Source organism: Miniopterus natalensis, chromosome 11 (genome assembly GCF_054644295.1).
Source record: "Miniopterus natalensis isolate mMinNat1 chromosome 11, mMinNat1.hap1, whole genome shotgun sequence".
Classification (NCBI taxonomy): domain Eukaryota; kingdom Metazoa; phylum Chordata; class Mammalia; order Chiroptera; family Miniopteridae; genus Miniopterus; species Miniopterus natalensis.
Window position 1 is genome coordinate 58,776,974 of NC_142091.1, and position 17,530 is coordinate 58,794,503.

The following is a 17,530-nucleotide window of genomic DNA, read 5'->3' on the forward strand; positions in this document are numbered from 1 at the left end:
CAACAGATAAAAAAGTAGATTAAAATATATTTTAAAATGTATTTTTTAAAAGCTATTACAACTTTTCAACTAAAGTAGAACAGGACTTCAATAAATGCATTTGTAATAAATATTTTGCAAATGGCCAAAAATGGAAATCCCCAGCTCCATGTTTTGTTCATTACTTCTTAAAACCAAAAATTTTAGTAGTTAGATGCTTTTCCTTTTTATACTTTTGTAAATCTGCCATGATAACTTGAATGAATGTATGAGCCTGAGTAAGAATATGTAGATATATTTTTACAATGAATGCCACATAGAACATTTTACTTTTGCTCAAATCTGCATTTTTCCAGGGTCTTAGATATAGGTAACTTTCAGGCTAAATTTTAAAGCATTAAAAGAACCCTTAAATCATTCTTGTTTTTCCTTTCTACGTCAGAGGTTTACTTCCTTAGTTGTGATAAACCCTAATCTCAGGGCTGGACAAAAGAATCAAGCCTCCAGTTCTCAGCTATACTTATGGAGGCCTAGTTAAGTGCCTCTTTCAGTACAGGCAACAAATGTAATTGCCTCATGGCCTGCGGGTGTCCATTTAACAAAAGAGGCTTTTGTGAACCAACCCACAGGTGTTACCTTTCTTGATTCAAGTGAAATCTGATGAAAGAGTCCACAATATCAAATAACACATTTACTAAACTATAATCAAACTCATTTATTTGATTAAGCAAAGAATATCTAATTAAGTAAAATTTCTGACTGCAGAGTAAGACATTTGTATTTCTGACCTTTCAAAAAACAGAAAAGCCTAATAACAGATTTGATTTTTAATTAACCCTTTGTTTGCCAGATGTTTTATAATTTACAACCAGCAAAGGTAAGGGTGGGCACTGGCCCTACTATTGCTTATGCCTCTTTAATGGTTCTTCTAAAATGGCTGAGTGAAAGGGAAACAACAGTTTATTTTTTAAATGTATCTATTGATTTCAGAGAGAGGAAAGGAGAGGGGGAGAGAGGGAAACATCAATGATGAGAGAGTCCTTGATCAGCTGCCTTCTGCATGCCCTCGACTGGGGATCAAGCCCACAACCCGGGTATGTGCCCTGACTGCAAATTGAACTGCGATCTCCTGAATCCTAGCTTGATGCTCAACTGCTGAGCCACACCAGGCAGGGCAACAGTTTTTTTTTAAAGAAACAAACAAAATGACTTTAATAGTCATTAAAGAAAAATAAAGGCATGGAGAGGGGCATATTTTTTTTTTTTGGACATGACATTTTCCTTTTCCTCAATTACACAGGAAAAGGAAAGGCGCACACATTTTACGAAAGCTATCAGAAACCCTGTTTCTTTTTGGCAAAGACAAACAGGATAATTTCCCTGCCCAGGAAAAAAGTCCATATAATGAATACATTCACAACATGTCATTTTAATCTAACAATAATACCCAAATAATCGTTTTTATGTTACCATCCTTCAGGTAAGCAGCAGGAGCAAGCAGATCAGAATCTTCAGTTGACCTAAGAATGTTCAATTACTCAGCCTATAGTTTTAAGTACTTTGTCTTCTTTCCTGTTGGCTCTGCTTGTGTGTTTAGTGGGCACAGAAGCACGAGCTCTACCAAACTAAATGATTCCTTAAAATTTATCAAAAATTAAAAGTTGTGAAAATTCTCATACCAGTGGAAAGTCTCACATATCTAGGTTAGCAGCACCGTGGCTTATAATGCCGGTGTTTTCTTGCTGCTTTGTAACATGCACACCTGCTTGTATGTGCTATTCCTCCCCCCTATTCTTACTTTAGGTAGAGAATAGTTTAGTAGAATGAGAATGCCTTTGTGGATGGAGATTAAATGGGTCACAGAAACCTGTAGAACTTTAATTACCCAAAGTCGTAACAGAACTTCATTTAGTTGCTTATTTCAAGACACTGGAACCTATTACACCTACTCAGCAGCAGCTCCCCAGCAGACCACTGTATCGCATCAGGAAGCCACAACACTTGGAATATATTCTCTTTACTGCTATGAGAGTTGGAGTCGGCTTCAGATGCTAACATTGAACAGCAACGTTACAACTTCAGTCTCCCAGTTACTTTTATAGGGAACCTTAAAATACAGAGGTTTCTTATACCCTACAGATAAAAGTACATATAATGTTTGCATTTTACTGAATTGCTCAGCTGCCTCCCTAGACTCACACCAGTGGCAGTGACTTTCCAACTCTGAACTGGAAACTCAAACCAACTTTGAGTGGTTAAAATATTTTTAGATAAGCAAAACACATTAGTTTCAGGAAGACTTGCAATCTTTCAGTAGAAACATTGATCTTCATATATACATACACATACATATATACTCAAACATATAAAATTTCTATAAAACTATAAACTGCATATTTAATATCAGATCATTCTGGAAATGTTCAGAGAACACATCAGAAAATGCTTAAGTTGTAGGGGCTGCAGAGAATATACTTTAGTGTTAACATCAGAAGAAAAACACCTCAGAATTGTAAACAAGAAGTCAAATTTATCTTCCGAATTGTGTTAACTATAGGATGAAAAAGTCACGTCATCTCCGCAGTGAACTTCACTTTAGCAAAAGAGTAAACATATTTCCTCCACATCAGCTGCAATCAAGACATTAGCAGTATGCCATGATTGATTAACCCGGGCGCCGTTGCTGAGAAATGGATGTGCAGCACAGGTTTTTATCACTATAGTCTGCAAAAAACAAGTCCCTTGTTTAGATATCCTTGTTGTAATAAGTGACATTATTAGGTAGTTCTTCTATTTAAACGACATAAGGATTTAGTGTATCAGCAGCTTATAATAAACAAACTCTTTCAATTTCATGATTCCTCTTCCTACAAAGAAGTACTTTTTCTGTTTATAATTCAAGTGGTAATAGAAGACCATATGGTTGTGACTTTTAGCAGAAGTAAATGACATTTAAACAAACAGAAAAACAGCATTAGGATACTCCAGGCTTTGAACTATAACCTGAATATGCAGTGCACATGAAGGGGCTATCAGTGTTAACTGGATCAAGTGACCTTTTTCTTTTCTTGTTCTTTTTTTAATTGAATTTACTGGGTGACATTGGTTAATGCAATTATATAGGTTTCAGGTGCACAATTGTATGACACATCATTTGTACACTGTATTGTGTGTTCACCACCCCGAGTCAAGTCTCCTTCCATTACCATGTATCTCCTCAGTGATCATTTTCTAATGCTGTCAAATTAGTTAGATTGTTTTTCAGTTTGTTAATCAGTTTTATTTAAATATTTTCTAATACACTATCAAACAGCTTTATTACTGGCATATTGTCCCATTTCCAAGTTCTCCTTTTCAGAACACTATACTACCTGTGCATCCTGGGAACATTTAATCAGTTCTTCCTGAAATGTAAAACTGTCTCTATTTCTTACATTTCTACCAATAACAACAATGAAGTTATTAACACACTCTATAATACAAAAAAAAAGTAAGAAATACTACATTCCTTATTAATGTACCATCAGTCTGTGGTAACAGACGATCACTTTGTAAATAATATTTCACCTTTTTGTATTACACTGGAATCTATGGTATCAAGAACTAAAAGGCTTTAAATAGCCTGATATTTTGATAGGTGGAATAATAAAAGTAAAAATATATACTCTAATAACTATAAATATGTTTCCTTTTATAATCGCAAAAGACTGCTATGATCTAACTAGAGGAACATAATGAAATCTTCATAATCATATTTCTATTAATATGTCCATTTTCAATACAGAGTGGCTGCTATGGTTGAGAAACTGAAATTCAATAAAATTTTAATTATGGAAGATTTAAAAATTGATTATTCATTTTGCAATGAACGACCACTGGAAAGAAGACATTAACACTTAAAGAAGCAGTTTACCAACTACAAGGAACAACTTTACCCATTGTTAATCTGCCAACTAATAAAGGATCAGAAGAACAAATACTTGTATAGTAAATGTCCAAAAGGCACATGCATTTCTGCTGAAATGTAGAAAACTCTAATTACCTCGCAATGTATTTAGTAGGCACTGCGTGTTGAAAGGGCAACTTAGCCATGATCGTAACAAAGCCACCATAGCATTTATGGAGAACCAAACCTTCCCTTAAAATAAGAGCAAGGTAGGTCCAGGGTTCCTCACCTCTACTGTCCCTTTAAAAGATTTAGTTCTGAGTATTCTAAACTGGTAGGTCAGTTCAAAGCCAGGTGAATTTTTGTCTGCTTAATAAAAAGGGCTGAAAAATATTCACTTCAAACAGAAGTCATTTGGGAAAAGAAACATTAGTCAGCACTCTGCTGTCCCAGTAAAAAGTAACAGGGACATTCCAATATTTTCTGCAACTTTTACCTGCGATTATGGAAGGTGGTCAGGTAGCCCCTACCATGGAACTAGCTTAGTTTAAGACGAGAATAACCACAGATTGGCCAATTCAGCATGAGCCTACAGTGTGGTGAGCTACAGGAACACCTATCTTACTGAGAAATAGTAACATCATGTACTTAACTTGGGAGCAAGTTTGCAGTAGGAACTAGTAGAAGAAACTTAGTAGAAGTGGAATAGAAACTAGAAGAAGTCATGGTCAGACTCTATTCATATATACATTTATTACCCTTCACGTACTTTTTAAGTACCTACTGGATGCCAAATCAAAGTTTAGGTGCTGAAGAATCAGCTGTGATCAAAACAAGTCCCTGCCGTCAAGAACCTTCTATTTTAGAGCATGGGTAGGCTAACTTTTTCTGTGAAGGTCCAGATAGTAAATAGCCTAAAATTGCAAGCCATATAGTCTCTGTTACAACTATTCAACTCTGTTTTAGCGAAAGTAGTGAACAGACAATATGGAAATGAATGAGCATGCTTGTGTTCCAATAAAATTACAAGAACAGGCAGCATGAAGGATGGTCATGTAGGGTCTTGTAGGCCATCCTAAGGCCTGTGGCTTCTATTAGGACTGAGATGGGAGCCACTGGGGTCTTAGAGCAGAAGAATGATACTCCAGGATCGTTTCAGCTACTATGTAGAGTAGTCAGTGGAGGAGTAGGGAGGCAAGAAGATGGGAAAGGTATAAGCAGAGAGAGCAGTTAAGTTAATGCAAGATGAGATGAATCTGTCTTGCGCCAGGATGGTCGCAGTGATAGTGGCAAGAAGTGTCAAATTCTGATTACATTTAGAAGGTAGAGTTGTCATGATTTGCTAATGAACTGGATGTGGGGTGAAAGAAGAGTGATGGATGACTCTAAGGTTTATGACCTGAGCAAGCAAAAGAAGGACTTGCCTTTACTGTGATGAGAAACTGTGGGAGGAGCCAGATTGGGAAGGAAAATCTGGAGTCTAGTTTTGGAAATGCTAAGTTTGAGGTGACCTTTATATATGAAAGTGGATATATTAGGCAGATTTTAGATACAGGATTCTGGAGTTCAGCAAAGAAGTTGTTGACATAAATTTGGGAGTTAAGTTAGTATTTAAACCATGAGACAGGATGAGGTCACTAAACTGTGAGTGTATATAAACAAGGGAAGAATTTTAAAATATGAACCTTTGTTGGAAGAACCAACAAACTTAGAAGAAGCAAAAAGATGTGAAGAACCTAGAGTGGTGCCCCCCCCAAACTAGGGGAAGCAGGTTTTGAGAACAGCTCTTTCAAATATTAACGATTGGTTAAGTAAAATGAGGACTCAAAGTTGACCACTGGATTGACAACAGAGAAATCACTGGAGAACCTTGACAAGAACTGTTTCAATGAAGTGGTGGGAAACAAAGCCTAACTGTAATGAGTTCAGTGTTATCCTCAGAAAGACAATAAAGTGTTTTTCTTTGTCTCTTCATTAGCTTTATAACAAAATTTTACTACATTTTCTGAGTTCTGGCCCAAATCCCCTACATTCAATAGGCTCTTTCTTTGCCTACTGTGCAGATCGATAGGAGAATGCCAGTTCATTTTATGTATTTCCTATTTGCTTAATGTTTCTACTTCCAACTAATTCTTTTTGGCAAACTAGAGGCTCTGGCAGTAAGCTGAGGAATTGCTATAGGACAGGAAGGCACTATTCTAGATGTTGCAGCTGAGTACAATTTGTTTCTTTTGAGAGTCACAAATTAAGCTTATGTCCTACTAGCCAATGCTCAGCCCATAATTCAAGGAAAGAATTACTGGCCTCAATGCCATCGAAATAAAATAAGCAAAGCCTACTGCAATAGACCCTTGATAGGGACTGCTTAGTTTCCAAATGCTTAATGTAAAAAATAAATCATAGCTCCTGCATGTTGCTTGCCACATGGACTTTTAGAACTCTGGGGTGAACACAATGGCTCCACTTCACGTAACCAATGATCTGTTTATATTCTTTTACGCCAACTTAGGGACAATGCTGTTTCTTTCATATGCTAAACTCTATGTTCTAGGTTCCAAATAACAGTTTTGGTGTTTTGCTCTCTGAAGCATATACTTAGAGAATAAATGTTTTTTGCCTGGAATTCAAAACACATTTAATATTCATCATCTTTACTATGCAGTCCAATCAAGATCTGAATAGTAATGTCTTCATCTAATAAACAGTAATTTTTCTAAGAGGATGCGTAGGTAAGGGGAAGAAACCCATTTCACACAATACAGCACCAGTGTGCTTTGGAGATAGCTAAAAAAGGGAACACTCTAAAGGGGCAGACCCTGCAAACAGTTTGGATATCTCTTTAGAGTGTTCCAGACCTGGATGATTTTTTGTTATAAATCACCTTGATTAATGGAACACATTTGCTAAAGTGGTTCTGTAATAGCTACACAATTATTACAGCTTCAAAAATACAGCCTAGAAAAAGTGGTGGGGGGTGAGAAAACCTTTAAAAAAATTACTGGCTTCTTTCAGAACAAATACTGCCTGATCAGAAACAGTTTCCTTTCTTTTTAAAAATAATAAAGACAAATACATTTTAAGGAAAGTACAATTTGATGAGATGGGAGTAGAAATAAATCTAGTAGAGGATATTGGGGAGGAGAAGTTGTGGCACGGAAGGCGTACAGATTCTGGGTAGAGCCAGGCTACTTGTGTTTGAATTCCAACTGTTTCACTATCTTTAAAACTGGGCAATTTAACCTCCGTGTTTTTTAGTTCTTTCATCTGTCAAATACTACTACTACCTGATTGGATTGCTGTTTTGATGATTAAATAAATTAACCCTTGTAAAGAGTTTCAATAATGTCTGGTACAGATTAAATACATAAGTGTTGGCCAATAGTATTACAGCCATGTTTATACACTTATAAACATACAAAGCAAAGTGAATGGAATACACCAGGAACTAAATGTCAGTGTTCTCTAATTTATCCATTCATCAAACATAAAAATTCGATGAAGTTTTCTTTAAATAGAATATTCAAAAATAATCTACATCTTGCAGTCCTCTGCTTGTCTTTTCTGATTACTTACCAGAGATTTTACCTAAATCCTTTTGTCCTGATATCCCTCCTCTGATAACTCAAAAAGAAAACAACAACGAGGAGGTGTTTAAGTACCCAGATCCTGGATGCTGTCATTTATATGTGTTATTGTTCTGTCTGTAAACTACTTCTGGTTTCAAGAAAATGTTGCTAAAGCTATTCAAAAGTGACTAGAATCCCTCATGAAATGATAACAGTCATATGAAGGTGCAACCATTATGTAAAAATCTGACATTTTTGAAGAATAAAAGGCTACTGTGTCCAGTGTCCCTGATGAAGTCCAAAGAAAAACAGGTTACCTTATCCTATACTGTCATCTTCAACATGACTATCATCGTCAGCTAACAACCACGAGTATGTTTAACATAGCAATGAACATCAAAAACATTTGAACAGCTGAACCATAGTCTATTATGGATGGTAAATAAATTCACTGATTATGTAATAGTCAATTGATCAAACTTACTCATAGAGCAATCAGAGGCTATTATAGTTCAAAACAAATTTACAATGAAGACAATTTAACTCTTATTTTTATGTTTACACTGGGGATGAAGATAGAGGTATAAAGTTGTTAATAGATGTAACAGCTATAATAGTTATTTGATAGTGACACAGAAACTTTAACTAAAGTAGAAAATTAAGTTATAGTTGTTCAGGTAAAATTATATGCTGAGTAAAGTAAGGCCACCCTCCTCTGCCATACACTGTCAGCGCAGCCGTGTGACTGGTGAAAGAGGTGACACATTCCATCTGCTCCCCATTCTTCCATTCTACTGCCCATGCTCTCTCCCTAACTGGAGAAGTAAACTGACCACACCAAAAGTATATACAGTGCCTATTCTAAATTTTTTTTGGCTAATCCTCACCCGAGGATATTTTTTCCATTGCTTTTCAGAGAGTGGAAAGGAGGGAGGGAGAGGGAAAGAAACATCTATGAGTGAGAGACACATCAACTGGTTGCCTCCCACATGACCGGACTGGAGCCAGAGATTGAACCTGCAACCCAGGTATGTGCCCTTGACAGGGAATCGAACCCACAACCCTTTGGTGAGTGGACTGACGCTCTAACAGCTGAGCCACACCGGCCAAAACTATTCTAAAAATTTAAATAGGATTTTTAAAAACTAAACTACAGGCTTTATTTGATTTTACCTGATTTTCCTTTAATAAGTTACTTGTAAAATTTTCTGAGCCAGGAACCCAAACTGCATGTAGTTGTCAGGTCTCCTTTGTCTTCTCCAATCTATCACAATTCCTGTCTTTCCCTGTTTTTCATGACCATGACATTTTTGAAGAGTATTTGTGAGTTATGTTGCAGAATGACCCTCGATTAGGGTTTGTCTGATGTTTTCTCATGATTAGACTGAGGTCATATCCTCTTTTGCAAAAGATCACAAAAGTGATGTGCCCTTCTCAGTTCTTCAATTCAGGGCTGCACTATGTTGATTTGTCTTGTAATTGGTGAAGTTAACCTTGATCACTCAGAAAAGGTGACTGCCAGGTTTCTCCTCTATGAAGTTACTAGTTTTTCCTTTGTAATAAATATCTTGGGAGAGATACTTTGAGACTAAGCAAATATACTATTTTCCCTTGAACCTTTGCCCAACTTTTTGACATCTATTGGTGAATCTTGCCTGCAACAGTTATTACTGAGATGTTGATAAAGGATTTTAAAAGGAACTGAAACAAAGTCTAATGGCCAAATGGTTGTTGATACAAACATACTTAAATTCCACTGACTGCAGCATTTTAACTTATATTCAAAATAGATGTCATTTTCTTTTATGTTTTCAACTAATGTTAATAAAATATTAAACCAATGAATAACGTAATTGAAATTGTTACTTACATAACTATGGCTTTTAAAGAAACTTGATGGACTATCGGTGAGCATTTTGTCTCCTTCCAAACCAACTACTCTTTTACAAATATTCGACTTTGGATCACTTGGGCTTTTTGCAATCACAATGTCACCTCTGAGGGAAAAAGTCAGAGACACAGCGTTACTTATTAAGCACACATGCATAGCACTGCTGTAGCAGCTCAAACAGCCGCAGCCTTCATCCTGTCTGACCCTCCCGCACACTTACCAACTCTGAGAACCTTTTGGCTGACTTACGTGTTAGAACCCAACAGGGAGGGTGCTGGAAAACTATTAGCAGATTCTAAAATTTCTAAGAATTCCATAAGAGTTATCTTCTTTCACTGCATCCACTGATACTTCTGTGTCCAAATTTTCAGAAACAAAACTATGGGAAAACAATTTCATGCAAATACCACCACATTAACTAAGTACATTTTACTCTCAGCCAGGAGTATTGATGGACTTTAGAGCACATAAAAAGATAGAAACATCACCTATGCTTCCCTAGAGCTCAAAGTATCAAGGAATTACAGCATATAAATTATATAATCCAGATAATTCAGGGTATAGTAAAAAAGACTTATATTTTAGGAAAAATATTAGAAAACACAGCCAAATAACATGCTAAAAGCTGCCCAAACATACTATAAAAAATAAGTTGGCGTGATATTCATGAAAGAAGCAACAATCTACATGTATTAGAAAAATAAGAAACATCTTTAAAAATGAAAAGGAGGCAAGAATGTAGTTAATGCTTCAACCAGAACAAAATGCTCTTTCTGCTAAAATGAACAATAAGTGAATTCTGTTGAGTAACACACATATTTGAAAGGATTTAATATTTTTACTTATTATCTGTATCTAGTTCGTGAAATAATTTGATGTTACTATAAGCCTTTTCCCGAAAGGGTCAATATCTTCTTCATTTAACATTCTCTCTAATGTACAGCACACTTTGTAAATTAGGTGCTCAATAATTATTTGTTGAGAGAGTAAGTAGTAGTGAGACTGTCACTGTCTCAAGTGTAAGTGTTCTGTGCATTGGACTGAAAAGAGATCCATGTGCTTTAGATGCCAAATATGCAGATTTTCGTTTTGCCAAAAATAGATGGCTATTCTAGCTTTAGAAATAGGCAGCAAGAGTATCTGAAATCTGAGCTACAGATAAAAGAAAAGGAATACTCAGGATAGTAATACTTTAAAAGTAGAAGCTACCAACTGACTACCTTGGTTTTAAAAGTTACTTTGGTATGTCTCATGAAAACGTCAGAGCTGGAGCTGTCTTTCAACCTAATGGGCCTCTGAATGAATAGAATACGAAATGAAACCTTCAAAGAATCTTAATTTACTGAATGTAGTTATTTGTATTACCCATCTGAATGCAAAGAGTATCTAATAAAAAAAGGAGACAATATTGAGCTATTCATTCAAAAACTACATAGCCAACAAACTCAGCTCCTTGTTGAGGATGTTCAAGAACTATGAGAGTAAAATCAGGTTATTAGCATGGAAAGCAGAAGCTTGTCTTCCTGCTACCATGAGACTAGATTTCCAATTAATCTCAACACTGTATTATGTTATTTTGATATATAAGTTAAAAAGAAAAGAAGCTAGAACACAGCCTATTATATAAGTTTTATTTTATAACCCCCATATCTATTAAGTAGATACATTGAAGTTATTATGGGTAAAAGATCTAAGAAGAATTACCTAGGAACCATGTTAGACCAAAGGGCTTTACCAAGAGATAGTATCTATCTATAGAATCTAGGATGGTAAGATCAGTAAATGCAAAGAACAGTTTCACCCCATTCTCGATTTTTCAGTAATGTGAAAATGACTAGAGAAGATCAGTAATGAAAGAGGGGTGCTTAAACCTACTTATGCCGTAAGCTAAATGTCAGCTCAAGGGAGTCAAATTTGTAGTTAATGGAGATGAAAGCTGGTATAAATTTATTTTTTCAGAATTCTGAAAAACTAATGGACCTAAAATTTTAGGGACTCAGGTGCCCTTTAGGAAATATATTAAATTACTAAATACTTGACATGCATTCAGAAGGAATAATACGTAGTTAACTAGAAAAAACAGTATCAGAGGATTGGAAACACCATTTAAAATAGGATTTTAAACAATTTAGTGGCAAGCAAATATTGCCAGTGAGTTTTTCAACTTAATCAGGAGACTCATAATAAATAAGATTCCTCACTCCCAGCTATATACAGTTCTATAGTCTAAAAATCATCAAGTGCTCACCACAGGCTATATATGGAATAACACAGTTATCAATAGAAATAGGATCATTTTAAACATTTAAAAACCAAATCAATGGTCTGTACATGTATGTAATGTAGTTCCTAAGTTCCTAATTCTTGACTCAAATCATTCTAGCCACCCCACCCCCCCAAAAAAAGAGTAAGGTAGGCTTGACTGTACATAATAGAAGTGCCTGCTATCTATTTTGGACAATACATGGCCCAAGAAACTATGCATGTTAGAGAAACTATGAAAATTTCTCAAACTGACAGAAAATACTTGACTCAAAACTTTATCTACCTGTTTTTAAAGACAAAGAAACTGCACAAAAGACACAATGTGTGTGTGTTTTCACCATAAGTTTAATATATCTATGACAAATATACCTTTGGATACCATAAAGATGTCGACTAAGATTTTCTGCAAAGACAATATCTGAATTTTGAATTGTAGGCTCCATTGATGGTCCAGAACACTGAAAAGAGATAATTTTGTAATTTGAGTTGAAAAGCTTTTTAAATATAACATAAATCATCTGAGCAGGCTTAAAAGAAAGAAATCAAGCAAATGTTCTTCAAGCTTAGAGGATGACTCATAATAAGCTGGCAGCTCCCGGATAAGTTCAACTCTACAGAGAGGCCACCAAGTCTGGAAACACAAGAAAATGTATTAAAAATGGTTTATTGATATCACACTATAATACATGAATAAAATAACACTGTGTTTCCAAATTTCGGCCATCCTCTAGAAAGCTCCTTGAGGCCAAGGACCTTGTCTCTTGTGTTGCCAGTGCTTGGCATAAAGCTGCTCCTCAAAAAACATGTTGAATGAATAAGTGAATGATTTATTTTCTTATTATTGTCAAATATCCAGTGCCCATGATAGTGATTTATTAAATGGTATCATATAATTCTCAATGAGTTGAATGCCTTCTCTTCCAAGAGAATAACTTACTCATTGATGGGGCTGCAACTTACATTTTATACTGAAAAATACTGACATAATAAGATGCACTTTAAGACTTCATATTAGTATGTCTTAAAACAATAATCTTCATATATATCTCAAAATTGTAATAAGTGATCATTGCTACCTAAAAAGTCAAAATGAAACAGTTCCCATTACTCCACTTATTTGTAAATAATTTTTACTCGAATCTTCCTACCCAGGCAGAAAATAATAACACAATGAAAGTTTATGTTTGCTACCTTGGTAGCCCATTGGAAATTGAAAAAATCCAAGAGGAGAGTTTCAGTTAAATATATTTATTTGCATGTGTTTGGGTAAACCTGATAAAAACAGCAACACCAACAACAAAACCCATTCAATCAATTATTTCATTTGTATGACAAAAGGTTAGTACAGTCATGGTTGATAGATTCATAATGCAATATTTAAAAATATCATTGGTGGGGGGGCGTCCTTAACATTTTAATATTAACATAAGGCAGAATAATCATTTGTTTTAATGACAGTTAAACACAATGATTAAGAGTAGGAGTTTTAGAAACTGTAAAGTCTGTGTTGAAATTCCAAGTCTACTTATTAACTGTGGACCTGGAGCAAGTTACTTAAGGTTTCTGAGCCTCAGTTTCATCATATGTACAGTGAATTTCTAATAAGCATCTCACAGAGTGTAAAGATTAAATGTGTTAATAAATGTAAAACATCAAACACATCCTGGAACATTTTAGCATTCAATAAACGGTAAAAAAAAACAACACCTATTATTCTTAGAGGATTAATAGGGCCTTTTGTGCCCTGTCAGAAACAGAATACAGAACCACATTTAAAATAATAGTTCTTACATTCTCTATCAGTGCCAATACAGACACATTCTCTTATATCCCAAAATTTAGAAAGATTTTAAGTCAAACTTTACTCATTAAATTAATAACTTCAATTGTAATAGAGGGAAAAACACATTTTCCTTCCATTTAAAAAAGTATATATTTAAAATGATTATTTTCTTGAATGTAAAAACTTACCATGACAACACCACCAACGTATTCAAAAGCACAATGAGCTATACATCCATACTGAATAGTATAGCCAACAAGTCGAAAAGTTTTTCCCAGGACACCACGAAGCATAGTTCTATGTAGGCTCTGTCACCACTGGCCTGATGGTAAATTTCAAAAAGTTCCATGAACAATACTATTTTAAAACTTTTAAGAAATAGCTCTATTATAAAATATTTTATAATTGCCCAGAATGTACTAACTGTAATTTGATACAGAAAAGCAACACCTTATTTTCATTTCTGCTAAAGATATTTTAAATGACAAATTATAGATACTTAGTATTTTGACCTACTGAACAGAGATTATATTCAAATATCACTGGGTTTATATATGAATTAACTACTGTACTCTGACCTTGTCTGTCCCCTTTCACGCCCTGGTTATTTCTTGGTCTTAAGGCAGACCCCTATGGAAAGATATTAACTCTTTCAAAGTATTAATAATAGTTTTTCACACTGTTCCCTGCTGTCCTACATCAGTTCTTGTCATAATATGATATACCAAAGAAAGCACTAGAATAGGTATATGGAAACTCTAGCATTAAATTGGTTTTTTTTATTAACTTGTGTGATTGTCAATGAATTACTTAACCTCTCTGGGCCTTCATAAAATGAAAATACCTCACAGAATGGATCTGAGAATCAAACTCGGTAACAATGTGAAAGTGCTTTCTAAATTATAAAGTTACATTCAGCTGTCACCTTAACTACTGATATAATAATGAACACATGAATACTATGAAACAGCAAGAAGAACCATATCAAATATTTTAAAAGCTATATAAAATAAAAATAATAATATTTATCTAAAATATTCCTAGTATCTGTCCTCTCCTTTCTATTTACCTGTTACAACTATGTTTCAGGTATTTCTCAAATAATGGCCCAAGGTTTATGCCTGGGCTACTATGCACTGTTCTCAGATTAAAGTTACTAAAACAATAATAATAATATAATAATGATAATAATTAGCATTTCTTGCTATATGTTAGCTTTACAAATTAACCTCTGTAAGGTAGACATTATTACATCCTTATTTTATAGACAGAAAAATGAGCCTAAGAGTAGTAAACTTACATGCTCAACATCACAAAACTGGAAAATGGAGTCAAGAACTTAATCACTGTTACACTGACTCCCATATTACTCCCCTGTGCCCATAATCTCAACAGCTCTCTTTTATATCAAGCACGGATTACTTAAGTCTCATTTCAGGATCCTGGACAGTTTTCGGTAGGTTTATTGTTGGTTGTATATTTCAGAGCATACAAATGACTAAGTATCAGGATTCTCAATGTCAGAGAAAGAAGCTACAAATATAGAATGAGAGGTTAGGGATGAGTTGGAGGTATCAAAACAAATTTAAATAAAAACATATGTGTGTGTCTGTCTGCCTGCCTATACCAGCCTAGCTCTGTCCACTGAAAAGACCATGGAAAGGGCACACTTAGCAGGCAGATGTTTGGTCTCCAAGTATCATTCCCCGCTAGGAGCAACAGCATAGGGCAGAACAATCTTAGGCCAGAAATCAAGTGCATGCTCAAAGACTAATGGAGACATCCAGAATAGATAGAGAATTCTATCAAGTCATTAAGGAAAGACAATCTAACAAAAATTAAGCAAAACGCCTTGAAGATTTCACCAAGGAGGATATCCAAATGGCTGATGGGACTAGAAAAGCTCATCCTCATTTGTCGTCATGGAATTGCAAATTAAAACCTCAAAGAGATACTAGGGCAAAGCCACCAGTGACTAAAATTAGAAAGATGTGGAGCCACTGGAACTCTCATTCATTACTGGTGAAAGGATAAATTTCCACAACCACTTTTAAAGAATGTTTGGCGGTATCTGCTAAGCTCACACAATACCCTATCATTCAGCAACTACTCCAGTGCATATGCCACAGAAACAAATGTTTACGCTCCCAAAAGATTTAAGAATGTTCATAGCAGCTATCTTCATAATATGCCAAAACTGTAAACCACCCAATGCCAATGAATCCTTACTCTACCGGGCAAACAGAATTTGCTGCTTTTTATCCCCTATCACACAGTTTAACACTGAGCCATCAATGTAGAGAACTAATCCCATAAAGGCAAGCCTGTGTACTCCAGCATATGATTAATAGAAAAGCTGGGAAGGGGAATGAAAAGAAACTTAAAAATCGTGACTGTCACATAACATAGGAAAAGAAGTGGCAGTAATCCTCACAGAAACTTTTAAGAGGCTCTTTGAAATATAGGGAAACTCTATTTAATGCTGGCACAAGGGAACAAGACTGATACCTATTTTCAAAGGTTATTAACATTATAAGTAAAAAGATTTCCTCCTCTTACATGAAGTTAGAAAACACTATTTGAGATGTAGGTAATAACTGCTTCTTTCAACAGACATAAAAAAAACATCAAATACCAAACAAAATAACAGCAACAATACAGCAATTACTTAGTTAGTAGTTCTTGCTATGTGTCAGACACTGCTCTAATTACATTAACTTATTTAATTCTTATAATAACCATAACCCTATGATAACTTAAGTATCTCGTTTACAGATAAAGAAAATGAGGGACAAAGAGGTTAGCGAGCTGTTCAAAATCACACAGTTGGAAACTAGAAAATAGGCATGGGAAAAAGAGAGGTTGGACAGATGTTAAAACTAGCTAAAAAGATGGAGCAGAGTGAACTCTAGAAGCTGAAAAGAAACGAGGCATTCCTCCCTTCCTAGACGTTTCTAGAACAGGGTATAAGCCTAGACGTTGATTTAGATCTATCCATTTTCTAGTATTGGTGAAGCGACTGCAAAATATACTAAGCCACAAAGAAAACATCCACCTGACTGTTCATGTCTGAATTCCTTTTAAAAGAAGAGAAAGCATTTTGTTTCAGAAATAGGGGAGGGGGAAGCAAAGTGCCAATGTTAATTGAGAAAACCAGTTTACAGAAATGTATTCATCTTAAATTATAAGGAGCCAAAGTGATTAATATATTTTTTGTTTTAGTAAGAGGAACAGTTAGTGAATATATTAACATTTAAAGAAATGTTCACATTAAGAAAAGGTGAGGAGAAGAAGTGGATGTGCAGCAGAAGACAAACCCCAACATGATAGTTTTGCTACATATACCTTCATCAGGACAAGAAAATAACAGCAGACTTATGACACTTCTGAGACTTCTGTGGAGTTCTCAAATTCACGAATAACTACACAAAGCACACTTTCCCATATGACGACATATATAAAGTAACTGAAAGATATATGTCCATTTCAGATCTCGAATGGAAGTTATTGTGAGTAGGAGAGAACAAAGACTCATTAAGACATGGATGCTGAGTGATGTGCTCTGCTCAATAGCTAAATAATTCACTCACACAGCAGCTTCTACCAAAGTAATTCAAATTGCTGCCATTTCAAAATCACCTTCAGGGTTGCTCATGAACTGTTCAAATCTATAATGTTAAATCTACTGTAAGGCTTGTGCAGAGAGTATTTTTTGATTTTCTAGAACTGCAAATTCAAGGACCTCTGATCCCCGTAATCTATGAAGATTTTACTTAAACCTATTTATTTTGATTCATTGCCAGAGGAAATAATTGCCATTCCTTTAAGGTTTAAAGCAGTAAATACTGTTTTAAATCTCACTGCAGCATCAAAATAACCTGAGAACCAAATTCAAAATCCAAATTCCCAGGTTCCCATAATAGGCTAAAAAATGACAATCTGTGGGAACAAGGCTGCAGGATCTGTAGTTTTAATAAGCTCCCAGAAATGAAAGCCAGTAAAGGGCTTTGTGCTGGCATTTGAGGCCACTGAGACATAGTAAACACTTCAGAAACTGGACACAATTTAACCATTATATCAAACTGAACATTAACGTTGACATAATTCTATAAATTTTCATCAAACTTTATAATGCTAATATTTCAGTGATTTTAAAAATT

General features: G+C 35.1%; 1 protein-coding gene across 3 annotated transcripts in view; it reads right to left on the reverse strand.

Annotated features, from left to right (window-relative positions):
* The window catches only part of IMMP1L (inner mitochondrial membrane peptidase subunit 1), a 41,857-nt gene that overhangs the window by 4,795 nt on the left and 19,532 nt on the right, over positions 1-17,530 (reverse strand). For all 3 annotated transcript variants that reach the window (XM_016206175.2, XM_016206174.2, XM_016206170.2), the window contains 3 exons: positions 13,559-13,692; positions 11,957-12,045; positions 9,302-9,428 (listed from right to left, as the gene is read on the reverse strand). In XM_016206175.2, the coding sequence (XP_016061661.1) occupies positions 9,302-9,428; positions 11,957-12,045; positions 13,559-13,663 (321 nt within the window). In that variant the 5' untranslated portion in view covers positions 13,664-13,692. The remainder of the gene's footprint in view (positions 1-9,301; positions 9,429-11,956; positions 12,046-13,558; positions 13,693-17,530) is intronic.